This window comes from Aphelocoma coerulescens, assembly GCF_041296385.1.
Source record: "Aphelocoma coerulescens isolate FSJ_1873_10779 chromosome Z unlocalized genomic scaffold, UR_Acoe_1.0 ChrZ, whole genome shotgun sequence".
Taxonomy (NCBI): Eukaryota; Metazoa; Chordata; class Aves; order Passeriformes; family Corvidae; genus Aphelocoma; species Aphelocoma coerulescens.
In genome coordinates this window covers 21523559-21537196 of record NW_027184085.1, presented here as the reverse complement: position 1 = coordinate 21537196, position 13638 = coordinate 21523559, and the positions used below count along the sequence as shown (strand labels likewise).

Sequence of the window (13638 nt, the reverse complement as noted above, 5' to 3'; positions counted from 1 at the left end):
CAGGTCACTATCTATGCAAATGGTTTCCTTAAGTCAGGGAAACTTTGGATTGAAGCTGTGGCATGTCTTCAGCACTAACCTCAACCATCAATGCCAGAGAAAGAAGCTGGTGTGTTGTAGTCTCCAGGTTTAGTTTAGCGAGCTGCAGCTTTCCTGAGAGCTCAGCGGGGATGCTTAGGGCAGTGTGACCATTATCGCACTCCTGCAGTCCCGCAGTTCTTGCTCTGGCAGCTAGCAGCACTACCAGTGATGGCAAAGGAGGCGAGAAGGGTCTCTCTATGAGGATTTGAGAGGACTTCAATCACATCTTGTCCCAGTGATTTCCCAGAGGCAGCGAGACCTCATGATCCGGTCACAGGGAGGTTTTGTCAGGGGCTCAGGGGCGGTCCATGGGCAGGGTTGGGGTACAGGAACCAATAGGGAGAATCCAAGGGAGTGTCCAGGACTAAGGGCAGGGGAGAGCGGGGTAGGGAACATGGCGTTAGAAAAGCAGTGGGTAAACAGATCACCAGACTGGTGGTTTGGTCACCCACCAAGGAGTGGTGGCAACCAGAGGAAGAGGAATCCCTGGGGAAGGGGCATGCTGCAGCTTGGTTCCTGGTTGCCTGAAAGAACCACCGGGTAAGCTGATGCGCAGCTGGGAGGGCATCACCGGTGCAGTCCTGCACCTCTTGTCCCACTTGTGTCCCTACCACCCTCAAGGCCAGGCAAAGGGACGTTGCTGGAGAGCACATCTGGCTGTTATCTCCTTCCCTTGTTTAGGATTTCAGAAAGATCAATTGCTGCAGGATGAAGCAAAGGAATTTCACATAAAGTCTGGTAAAGTCTGACATGTTTTACCGCAGCTCTCTCTTCTTGACAGTGATTTATGCTCTTGCTTCATCACTTTGTTTTAGGCTTTTCCTTAGAGTGCGGCCTGCAGCCTGAGCCTGCAGCACCTGCTGCACTGGCAGCAGAGCCCATGCAGGTTTTCCTGCTGGGAAATGCAGGTTTGAGTTAGGGCAGGTGAACCTGGTCCTCCCCAGCTGCTTTGTTTCACCCTTTTGTGGTACCATACAGCCACAGCAGGGAAGCAGTCACAGCCCAAATCCCACAGCTCCAAGGCAAATCCTGAGTTCTTAACATCCAGCATTCAATCATTTGGATTCCTATCTCATTTGCAATACCAAAGAAAACAACTAATGAGGAAAATCTTGAAATCCATATGGGAAGGAAATAGCTGAAAACTATTTTAATCCTTTGATCCTGTATAGGATTTACAGGTATTTTGGAAGCCTTGCCGTATTGGGTTGCCAATCCCTTTCTCTTCAGAGCTATGGAAGGCCCAGAGATCAACATGATTTATCTTTTTAAAAAGAAAAAATTAACATCTCCTAGGGATTCTGAAGGTACTAAAGTCTTTTTAATATATATACACAATTCAATGCACTTTTTTTTTTTAACTTCTTAGATTGATTCTCATTTATTCCTACAGCCATTACACACCTTTTTCAGGTTCATTCCACTTGGAGCATCCCTCGGTGCCTAGTTTTTTTGGAGGTGTGGCACTCAGTGATCTGGGAGCCCTTCCTTACATAAGGGCCAGTCTAGGCACAGGGTCAGCCAGGTGGATTTGACTTTACGCAGGATTCCCCTTCAATGCTGCCAGCCATACTCCTACTCAGGTGGAGAGACTTCTGCAGGACCCAGGATCCCACCAGGAATAGGACCCACCTTTCTCTGCTGGGGGTGGGAATTGGCACACTGTGCCTCCCACATTGTGCCAGCAGCCCACACGATGCCCGGGTCTGTGCCCTGGGCTGAGCTGAGGGACATCCCAGCACTCCACAGCCACAGTCTCTGCTCGGAGTGTCACTGTATCCTTGACATCACCTGTGGGCAGACACTGTGTGTGACTCACTGCATTTTGGTGACTTTTGTGAGCTGTTCCTCCTGTCCAGTTCTGGATATCAGCTTAGAACAGGGAACCCTGGGGTGTACCACCCTCTCTGGGGGACTCTCTGACTGCAGGGCAGACTGACGGGGGTGCCACAGCACTGGGCGGGCAGTGTGGAGGGAGCAGTGTGCTCTGCAGCATGCAGCATCTCACGAGCATCCATTGGCAAGTACCGAGGTCAATTATTACTCCTGGTGTTTGCACGCTCCTAAATTTTCCCCATCATCAATAGTGGAAAGAGTTTTAACCAAGCACAGAGGAAGTTAAATTAGGAGCAGCAACTTACTTTTGAAGGGACTGTCCCAGCAACCCCTGTGGTCTGACAGCCACCCTGAATGCAGTGATGGAGAAAAAATCTACCCAGCACTTTGGAACAGCAAACAGCAGCATGCAGAAGAGGAGCAGTACTGAGCATGTGAAGTGAATCAGCCTGCAACAGCCCTGGCTGTGGCTGTCACAGAGGGTCTGCAACCTGCCTGAGACCATGGTGAGTATCCATAGCAAAGCCCCCTGCCAACACCAAAACCCACTCCCACTAACTACTACCATAAGTTCTTACCCCTTCCCATTTTGCTTAAAAGCGCAAAGATCTAAATTAATGTGACAAGCACACATAATGAATAATTCAAATATCCCTAAACATTAGATAGTTTTACTAAGCTCAACAATTTCTTGAGCACATGGCCAAGAAGAGAAACTTCAGCCACGCAATACTAATTTCATAGTCATTTTTTCATTACCCAAAGTGTGCTGTTTTGGGAGCCTCAACATAAGATGTAAAGCCACTAGAGAGTGTGCAAAGCAGGGCAACAAAAATGGTGAAGGGCCTTGAAGGGAGGCCATATGAGGAGCAGCTGAGGTCACTTGGTCTGTTCAGCCTGGAGGAGACTGAGGGGAGACCTCACTGCAGTTACAGCTTCCTCATGAGGGGAAGAGGAGGGACAAACACTGATCTCTTATCTCTGGTGAGCAGTGACAGGACTGGGGGAATGGCCTGAACTTGTGTCAGGGGAGATTTAGGTTGGATATCAGGAAAAGTTTCTTCACCCAAGGGTGAAGAAGGCTTCCTAGGGAAGTGGTCACAGCACTAAGCCTGAGAGAGCTCAGGAAGTGTTCGGACAACACGGTCAGGCACATGGTGTTACTCTTGGTGTGTCCTGTGCATGGCCAAGAATTGGGCTTTAAGATCCTTTTGCATCACTTTCCACTGAGGTTATTCTCTGATTCTGTGAAATTGAGTTAGGCCCCAGATAAATAGTAAATAGTAAATCCTCCCATTTTCTCAACAAGCCCTCACCTTCTCCCCCCTGCCCCCCCGCCAAAAAAACAACAAAACCAAAACTAACTAAAACAAAAAACATCTCTGGAGTTACTCCTGCTTTTTTTTATATGACACATAAGTTCCATGACACATAATAGGCTTCACTGCACTGCAGAATAAGACAGGATTAGATTTGGCTGACACCCCTCTTGATTCAGAGGACTTTTCTTACAAAATACCTCATTCATTTTAAATTTGAGGGTTTTGGTATGGGTGGTTTGAGGAAGTATCTGTGCCACCAGGGCTCACAGTCCGCAAAAAATTAAGTCATGGGGTGCAAGCATGAGTCCAAGCTGCTGCACTCCAGAAGAGCACAGCAGGGATTGCAGGGTGTAGAGGTTTGACCCTGGATTCCAGGCACCCATCACTCCCTCTATCACCCCCTTCCCCAGCTGGACAGGGGGAAGAAAAGATGACAAACGTTCATGAGCTGAGATAAGGACAGAGAGAGACTGCTCAACAAATACCATTATGGCCTAGACAGACTGAACATGGGGATATTAACTAAATTTATTACCAACTAAATCAGAATGGATAATAAGAAGTAAAATAAATCTTATAAACATCTTCCCCCTACCACTCCCTCCTTCTCAGACTCTACTTCCTCCCCCTCAGTGGTGCAGGGAGTGGGGGTTGTGGTCAGTTCATCACAGATTGTTCTTGTAGCTGCTCAGGGAGGGGAGTCCTTCTGCTCCAGCATGGGATTCCTCCCCCAGGAGACAGTTCTTCATTAACTTCTCCAACGTAAGTCCAACCCACAAACACAGTTCTCCATGAACTGCTGCAACATGGGTTACTCTTCCATGGGGAGCAATCCTTCAGGCACAGCCTGCTCCAGTGTGGGTCCCCCATGGGGTCACAACTCCTACCAGGAAACCTGCTCCAGCATGGGCTCCTCTCTCCATGGGTCTGCAGGTCCCTGCCAGGACCCTGCTCCAGCACAGGCCTCTCATGGGGTCACAGCCTCCTCGCAGGCCTCCACCTGCTCCAGCGTGGGTCTGCTCCAGGGGCTGCGGGTGGATCTCTTCTCTATCCTTGTGGATCTCCATGGGCTCAGGGGCACACCTGCCTCACCATGGCCTGCTCCAGGGGCTACAGGGGAACCTCGGCTCCGGTGCCTGGAGCACCTCCTGCCCCTCCTTCTGCACTGACCTTGGTGTCTGCAGGGCTGTTCCTTGCACATATTCTCACCCAGCTCTTCTCTGGTTGCAATTATATATGAATGGTAATTTTTTTCCTTCTTAAATCTGTTACCACAGAGGTGTTACCACCTTTTCTAATTGGCTTAGCTTTGACCAGCAGCACCTCCATCCTGGAGCCTGCCCTGGATCTGCTGGGCATGGAGGAAGCTTCTGGCAGCTTCTCACAGAAGCCACCCCTGTAACATCCCCACTAGCAAAACCAGGCCATACAAATCCAATACACAGGGACACACCAAACCTTAGCTTTTGAGCATTAACACAGAAAATGGCACATAAACAAGGAGCAAACATGCCAATCAAATTCCTCAGACCTTTTTGTGACCTGCTGCAGGGTTTCCAGCAAACACAGAAATGGCTGCAGAAGAGGCAGAGCTGTTAGTAGAATGTGGAGTGTTTTTCAGCTTGTATTGAGAGAATTTATTTTCTTTTGTACACTATAAATTAAAGAGGAGGAGAAAAGCCCCAGCCAATCAGTTCAGCACAGAAGCATCCTAGTAGCAGACAAATACAGCAGCAGGGCACTGGTTTTACGGCCTCTTGGTGCCTGCCAGCCCCAACAGTCCACCCAACAGGTTTAGGCAAGCATGCAAAACGGAGTGAACTCTGCACTTCTGGCAGCTTCCCTCCTGCATTGTTGACTCCTCCCCTCTCCCCACCTGCCTGCAGGAATGAGCACATCACAGCTCAGGCGAACCCTGAAATCAGCTCCAGCTACTGTGGCCTTCATTCACTGTTTCAGAGCCAAAGCCACTGATTTTTTGTGTGCCCTTAGCACCAGAGAAGTTCAGGTGTCTTCTCTTTCCTGGGTGTTGACCTTCATGCACTCCAAATGGCATCTTGATTACTTGAAGCTTCCCCGATTGAGTACAGGGTCTGTATCTGCTCCATCGGGCTGAGACACGTTTGCTGAGCCCAGTAAAGTTTCATCATGCCTTTTTCTCCTAGGTGGTGAAGAAAGAGTGCCACTTAGGGCAACAAATGTCAAGCTAATAACTCAGTCATTTAAGAAAGGAAAGAAAATGACAGGTTGAGCTGTTTGGCTAGAGTTAGTACTCAGCTCTGCCCTGGGCAGTCAGAACCTGACACCTCTGGCTGGCTGGCACAAGAACCCCTCCTGCCTGCAGCTGCCACACACACACTCATCTTAGAGATGGCTAGAAATACTGTCCCCCTCCAAAAAAGTGATCATTCTTTGTAATTTAAATACAAGAGGAAGAGTGTTAATTTTCAGATTGAAATACTGCTTTCTAGCTTTACTGTTTCTATTGCAATAGTCATGCATCAGCAACACAATCCTTTTTGCAAAAGTGTAGGCAGAGATCTTAGAGCTGTGGAATGGTTTAAGCTTGATCTGTAAGATCGAGTCCTCTGTAAAACTAACACTGCCAAGTCCACCACTGCCACCAGCCCCCAAAGCACAGCTCTGACGTCCAGCTGGTTTACAAGATTTTGTGTGTTTTCTAAGTGATGTATCAAATTTTGTTCAACCCAAACTTCCCATTGCATTAAATTCCCCTTTGGTAGGGTGCTACGGTTTCATCTGCACTATCCTGTATTTAGCAGAGACATTTCAGTTCACATGAGCATGAAGACCAATTTTCCTCAGTTTCCACTTTTTAAAAATCTGTTCTGCCTCAGAAAAGCATCAGTGCACAGTAACCTGACTATATTTAAAGCAGGCAAGTTCCTCTTTCACTCTGAAACTCCTGTGTTGCTCACACTGAGTTCAGTTGCAACCTTTTCCTTGCAACCTGCTTTCCAGCCAACTCCCCCAGTTTGTCTGACCTCTCTGCTCAGTCTCACTTTCATTCAGAGAAGACAGCACAAGATCATCCACTGCAGCAGCCTGCCTCTCTCCATAATGGCCTGTGATTCATATCTTCTGGTTTTCACAGTGGTCACCTGTGCCAGCTGCAGAGCACCCAGCACCGCAGAGACGATGTGCGTGGCGGGGAGTGACAGCCACCATCCCTCTGGATGGGCAGACATCTGGGGTAAACACTTGCCTCCTGATGTCTGAATGTTTCAGTTCCCACGGGATTTATCCTAGGGCAATCTGAATAAATAAGACAGGTGTCTCAATACATGCTTAGGGACATCAGCCACTGTCCCTCTTCCTCCTCCTCCTCCTCCTCACACCTGTGCATCTGTGCACCCTCACACCCTGTCCTACCACTGATGGGGACTTTGGGGACCCATCAATCCAGCACTGTACTTCCTCCCACAGAGAGCTTGAAGCATGATAAAGTTTCCCAGGGGTGTTTAACAGGTATGAGAGCTAGACAGAGGAGAGGTATAAGGATTTTACCTCTTGTACTGTGCTCTTCATACAGGAATTTGTACACAGTATGATGATATCTCTATTTGCTATTTGGTTGGTGTGCAATACCACATGAGAATAGTAAGAAAGTACCCGGGCTTTTCCAGGTGCAGGAGAAAAGACTGACCCAATAAGCTTTTTCTTTTACTTAGTATTTTCTTTTATCTTTGCTTTTCTTCTCTTTTTTTTTCTTTTCTTTTATCTTTTTTTTTTCCCCCTCTCTATTCCAAGTGGGAGACAACAGAAAAAAAGGCAAGGTTTTTGATTCAGGGAAGAAGCACAATGGAAAAGCAACCCTGTGCAGTGCACACCTGAGGCCAATAGCAAATTCTTCATTGAATTAAATCTACAAATCTCTGAGCACTCAGAGCTGCACAACAGGATCCCCCTAGGGATAATTTCTCCTCAGTTCACTGTGAAAGCCACTCCATGCCCTGAAGCATATGGAGAGAGCTTACTTACTGTTTTATTTGAATGGCAAAACACAGGTACTCTTCTCATTTACAGTGACAGTTAAATTATTTTTATCTGTCTAAACTACACATGGCATCAGTTGGTTCCACTGGTTCTCCTTTTCTTACCAGTATTGAAAGCATCAACTTTTCTCAGTCAGTATTTTGTCATTTTTGTAGATACTAACGCTGTATCAGTGCTTCTAGGCTGGGCCCAAGTCCCTGTGCTATCACAAGAGTTATCACAGCAGGTACTGGGCTGGCTCTCTACCCCCACATCATGCCAAGCACCTACAGGCAGGGGGCTTAGCCATGGCCAGCCCTGGTTCAACCCTCCCTGCTGATGCTGTCCCTGGGTGCTGGCACTGAACTCCAGCTGGGACCCTGCATGCCAGAGGGAGCTGGGCAGTGGAGGAGCTGTGCTCCCCACCCAGATGGGGAATTTTGCAATGACAGTCCCTCTCTACTTCCTCCCACTCCACCACGCTACTGCCAACATCTCTCTGCCCCTGCATGCCTATCTGCAGCAGTGGAGGCCTGTGTTGTTTCTCTGATAACTCCCTGGCACCCTTCAGTTAGAGGATTTGCACTTCAAGGAAATCAAGAAAAGTGTTCAACAAACCCAGCCTGTGGTTTGCATCAAACACTACTGCACTCCCCCTTCTCCTGAGGCTACTGAGTGCAGACACAGCTCACCTGCCTCTTCTAAGCCAGAGATGGGCAGAGATGTGGTTTAGGCTCAAATACTCATGGCTGTGTCAACAGAAAGACTTGAACCCCATGCACCACTCCCCAGGGCCCAACACATGCATCCCAACAAACCCCGACACATCCCGTGCTTCCACCCAGAGGGCACACACCTGCACTGTCCTCTACCTGTCATGGGTTCCAGGGCATTCCTCTATGGACACACAACTGCTGCCTGTGCCTGCTTTCTTCCACTGGCACAATAGCTTTGTGTCAAATTAAAGTGCTCATGTTGGCCAACTGTGCCATACTTGTGTTTACTTCCCCACAAGCTGAATGTCTGCAAGGCTACTGGGCAGGGAACTGCCAGAGCTGCAGCTCCCACACAGCCCTGGGTACCCCACCTCTCCAAGGCTGGCCTTAGGACCAGCCAGGACAGGCCATTCCTCTGTCCTTTGGGAGGGGAAGTGGCTGTGGAGGAGGCTGGTGCTCCCCATTGCAGTTGGCAGCTGGGATGAGTGCAATGCTCTGAGCATTCCCACACCTCGACAGCACTGCAGGCTATTTCGGGATATTAGTGCCCATAACCTAGGTCTGGTTGAGGTTCATGTAGTCAGCAGGCAAAGGCAGGTCAGGCATGCTCAACTGTAGAGGGATTCCTTGTGGAACAGGGGCATATGATATCCCAGGACAGTCTGGGCAACCCAGGGCTGCTAGGGAAGAACCCCTGAAGGGTTCTCAGGCTGCAGACAGGCTTGAAAGACACCTGGCAGCAGGTAGCCTTGAACATCCTTGGCAAAGTTACAGAGTGGTCAGCTCCCCTGCTGCTTAGAGGCTGTCCCGTGGGAATAGGGTGTGAATCTTTGTAAGGGTGTGAAATCTTTGTAAAGTAGATATAAGTTGGTGTAAGTAACAATAAAGCGGAGCACGATGCTCAAATCATATCAGTGTTCGTATCGTGACTCTGGCCGGCTCCCCTGCACTCGGAACCCCCCCCCCCCCCCCCCCCCCCCGCTAAACTCAACAAATTTCCCTGGTATCCACAAAGTTGACTGTGGGAAATGAAGTTGCAGGGAGCTCTCTCACAGAGAGCCCGCAGGTGCTGACAGAATACACAAACGACATTGTGCTTGAGCAGATAGAAATGGATACATGTTTCGATTTGCGGCCTTGGCGAAAACTGCCTGACTTAGGGCAATAAGCTTTTGCAAATTAAAGCAAATGCAGTTTTTGTACTTTTGAAATAAATGTGCCTTATAAGAATAGATATGTAGTAAAAATATACTTTATACAAGAAATAATAGTGATAAATAAAAGAGTAAAGAGTTTTGAGCTTAATAATAAGTTTAATTATAAAGTTTCTTAGAAAGTTAAGATGTATTAGTGTAAGCTTGTGCAATAGGCTATAATAGCAATATGTTTATTGGATAAGAAAGTACACATTGCAGCAAAATTATACAGTGTTGATTGGTACAAATGTGTAGCAAGCTTTGTGGCATTTGCTTATTGGCTAAAAAAGTTATAAAAAGCCTTGTAGAGATATAGTGAGGCAGGCTGCTTCTTCTCCAGCAAGCTGTTGCTACCTCACTGAATTGCTGCTACCTGGCATCTGTACCTGCTGCAGCTGCCGGGCCTACCACTTCTGCTATTGTTACTGTAACTACTGCCTTTGAGATTAGAGATGCTGTTGGTAATGACTCTTCTGTCTCATCCTTCAATAAACATAAGACTGATTCAGCAATAAATCATCTCAGTGACATCTCATGCATACTACAATCCTGGGACAATCCTGGAAATCCTGACAGTTGACTTCCCTATGTAATAGATGGATTTATTTTCACTTAAAACTGAAAAGCCTTTTAAAGACTTAGTGTATCAGGCATGATCTTTGTCTAGTCTGAGCTGAACATTCCTGCTGTCTCTTGACTTCAGTGTGTAACTGAAGTTCATATCCAATTAATTTGGCCACATTCCTCCTAGGAACATTTTCCAGACCTGCTCTTTTTTACTTCCCCTCTGTAAGGTTTACTTAAGACTTCTCTTAGAGTAAGTTTTGTTACAAGACTCATGACATTCACAGTTTAAAACTACCTTGTGGGGTTCCTTTTTTAAGGATTGATAATTCATCCAGAAGAGTAAACAATCCTCACATGTGCTAAGTTTGACAAGAAAGTACTGCAGATGAGACACTTCAAATTAATACAAGAGAGATTCAAGGCATTTGTTTTAAAAACACTCTCCCCAAAACCCCAGAGCTATGCAGTGCAAGCCTGTGCTGAGGTTGTCTAGGGTTCTGGCTGCTGCATTTTAAATAATTCAGAATTCTCTTTGGGTTATTTTGTGGGTTGTGTTAGTTTGGGGGGAGATTTTCCAAGTGCCATGTTTTCCTATGTATATTCACAGTACATAACTCTTTCAGCTTCACTGTGTATTTCCCACAGATTACAGAAAATAAAAGCTACAGCTGGGATGGTTTAGGATTAAGATTCCTGTGACTACTTGTCACAACAGAAATCTTTGATTTCAGCTTCAATGTGCTCCCCTCCCTCCAGAATTCAACCTTCTCTGATCTGAATTCTCTTCTCTACTTGGACTTAACGAGGTATGGAAGGAGCATCCTCACTTCTGCTCATCACATTCACAGGGGTGAAACCCCCTGCCCCTGTCAGAGACAGAGACTTCTGCAGCACACCACTGCAGCATCTTCCTGGCTTCACAGGGAAACCACTCCCAGCACCTTCAGACAGCTGATGAATTTTTTTGCTAAGCAGAGATTGATTCACTTGGGCAATATCGAGACTTCCCCTCTAAGAACAATCATTTACAGTACAGTGGGTGAAATATGCATTTTCCAGTGACATCAAAGTCACTACAGCAGTTATTAGTTTTTCAGTATTGTTCCCTAAAAACTGAAGAAAGACGTGTTTGGTCCTTGGAAATGACCAGCTTTTTTTATAGGAAAAGAGATTTTCCTGTTAAGTTAGACATTAAATACCTCATGTCTCCTGACTCCCACAAATGCCTCCTCACACCCATCATTTCAGGACAGGTTTTTCTTTTCAGGAATACCCTGTAATTAAATGTGAACGTAAAAGTACCAGGCAAACATCACTGAAAAAGACAGACACTTCTATCTTGGGGAAGGCAACAGATCATGGGTTTTTACAGATATGAGGTGCAGTTTGAGTAATCACATTACTGGGAGAGTTTGTGAGACTGACCACTGATGCTGTTTTCTATTGTTTACTCAAGGTGTCAGATCAGCTGGGTGTATGACAGTGCCTTTCACAGCAACAGGCAGCAGAAGAGAGTCATGCTGATGGTAAACCTGCTCATATTTCTGTCTGACACAGCATTTGCTGGCCCACGTTTGCTGGAGCATCTCAACGCAGACAGGAATAACAAGTACATCCTTCATTCCAGTGACAAATCTTGACAGCTTAGATATCCTCATCTTGGGCAACCACATCTCTTTGCTGCAGCTTCCCTGCAACTTTCCCACTCAAAACCTCAAATGCCTCAGTTTTCAAATGAACAACATACGAGCAATCACAGCAGATGTCCAAGCTCTGCAGAAGACCAGCAATGTAACTCTCATCCTTAAAGGCAATGACATTACATACACAGAACCTGGAGCCTTTCAATCCCATTTCTACAGTTTGAACTTGGTGAGCTATGCTGACATCCCCGAGGTCCTGGAGGGGATACAGAACTCCACAGCTATGACCCTTTGGCTGGGAACATTTTACAGTGTGGAAAAGAAGCCCTACATAAGCTCAGATGTTTTACAAGGCCTCTGTAGCATCTCTGTCAAGGATCTCTATCTGCAGTTACAGCACTTTAGAAATCTAAATGCTGATGCATTTCAGTGCTTAACCAGGCTCCGAAAGCTGGACCTAACCCAAACCCACATCCATGCACTGGCCCCTGGCATCAGTGGCATGAGCTCGCTAGAGGAGATGGTTCTCAATGCAAACTGCTTTGAGACAGCAACACCAGCTCTGCTGCCTTCCCCTCCCTCACCCGCCTCCACATCAAGGGTAACCCACAGGTTCTGCAGCTAGGCTCTGGCTGTTTGGAGAAACTGGCAAAGCTCCAACATCTTGATTTAAGTCAGAGTCACACTGAAAGCTCTGACTGCTGTAGCAAAGCACTGAGAGCTTTGAGCAGAGTTTGTTACCTGAATCTGAGCCACAACATACACCTCCATCTCCAGGACGTGCTCATTTAGGACAGTGCTAGCCTCGAGCTGCTGAACTTACCCTTCACTCCCCTCCATATCAACACGTCACAGAACCCTTTCCAAAATCTGCATCTCTTGCAAGTGCTGAATCTTTCCTCCTCCCACATTAATACTCTATCATTCAGCATCTCTTTCAAGGTTTGAAAAACCTCATGTTCTTGGACCTTAGTCAAAATAACTTTGAGTTGGGAATCATGCCAAAGGACAAATGGTTCCCTATCCAATTTAGAGGTGCTAATATTGTCATCCTGTGAACAGACAGCAATAGGTAACCAAGTATTTCACAACCTCAGGAAGCTACAGCATGTTGATCCAAGTTACAACAAATTTACTGCATTCAGCAGAGATGCATTTTCAAATCTCAAGAGTGTCTATCTCAGTTGTGCCCATAATATGGGCAAATCCATGTCGTACCAGGTGACCAGCTAGTGCCCCCAGATGGCCAGTGTATAATCAATTTACGCTACAGCCTTCTGGACTGCACCTGCTCTAATATTGGTTTAATCACCTGGTACAAGCAAAATCTGGATAAAATTAAAGACCCTGAAGGAACAAGGTGCTCTGAACCCAAATTACTAGCTGGGTTCAGCTGGCCACCTTCTCACTCTCCTGTGGGATGAACATGTCAGGAATCATTGCTGTTGTCCTGGCTAGTTTATCCTGTAGTGCCATCTTCATTTGGGGTGCTCACTATTTCAAGCAAAATTACCAATGACTGTAAGTCCAGGATGGGGACACAGAAAATACCTACAGCAACTGTATTAAGTTGAAAGATATCTCACTGTTTTTATTTGTGACAAGTATTTTCTTAACTTTTGTAATATCCTCTCTACCTCTCAATTACAACTTTTAGAAAAATAATGAAAAAATTAGTGTTGAAAAAAAACTATGACCTGAATCTTGAAAATATTTAAATAACTTATGGAGAAATCCCAATTTAATTCAATGGTAGTCCTGTTATACTAGTACTATGGCTAATGCACTTGTAAAGGGAAAATCCAACAGCCAAAACACAAACTTCCTTCTCTTTGAAAAAGAAAACCTAACCACCACCACTTCCAAAAAGGAAAAAAAAAAAAAAAAACAACCAAACAACGCAACCAAAACTCAACCAAACAAAAAAAAAAAAACCCTACAAAAACCCCCAACCAAATTCCACCCTCTACCAAATACCCTTGTAAAGCAATGTTTTTTAAGAGCTGGCAGAGCTGGCAGTAGTGTACCCCACTCTGCTAAAGAGAAAAAACTACCTGTGAAGAACAGACACATTTACAGTCACATAAGAAACAGCATGTATCACCTCTGTGATTTTTAAAAAATACTTCTTTAAAATACTTTTGATCCTTAGAGAATTTCTGGCCACTGAAATTCTGTCTACCCATCTTTCAGCCTGCGGCAGGCCCTACTCCTGTGCTATTTTCTAGATTCCACAGCAAGTAAAGACAGTATCTTTAACCATAAAATTGTAGATTTGTTC

At 46.1% G+C, this 13638-nt stretch overlaps 1 protein-coding gene across 1 annotated transcript; it reads left to right on the top strand.

Moving 5' to 3' along the window:
- Positions 1 to 475: 475 nt before the first annotated feature.
- CD180 (CD180 molecule) lies at positions 476 to 12781 on the top strand. The gene is given in 8 exon segments (XM_069002447.1): positions 476 to 621; positions 10413 to 10520; positions 11171 to 11302; positions 11304 to 11902; positions 11905 to 12281; positions 12284 to 12364; positions 12366 to 12557; positions 12560 to 12781. Coding segments are annotated over 8 exon segments (1857 nt in total).
- The last annotated feature ends 857 nt before the right edge of the window (positions 12782 to 13638 follow it).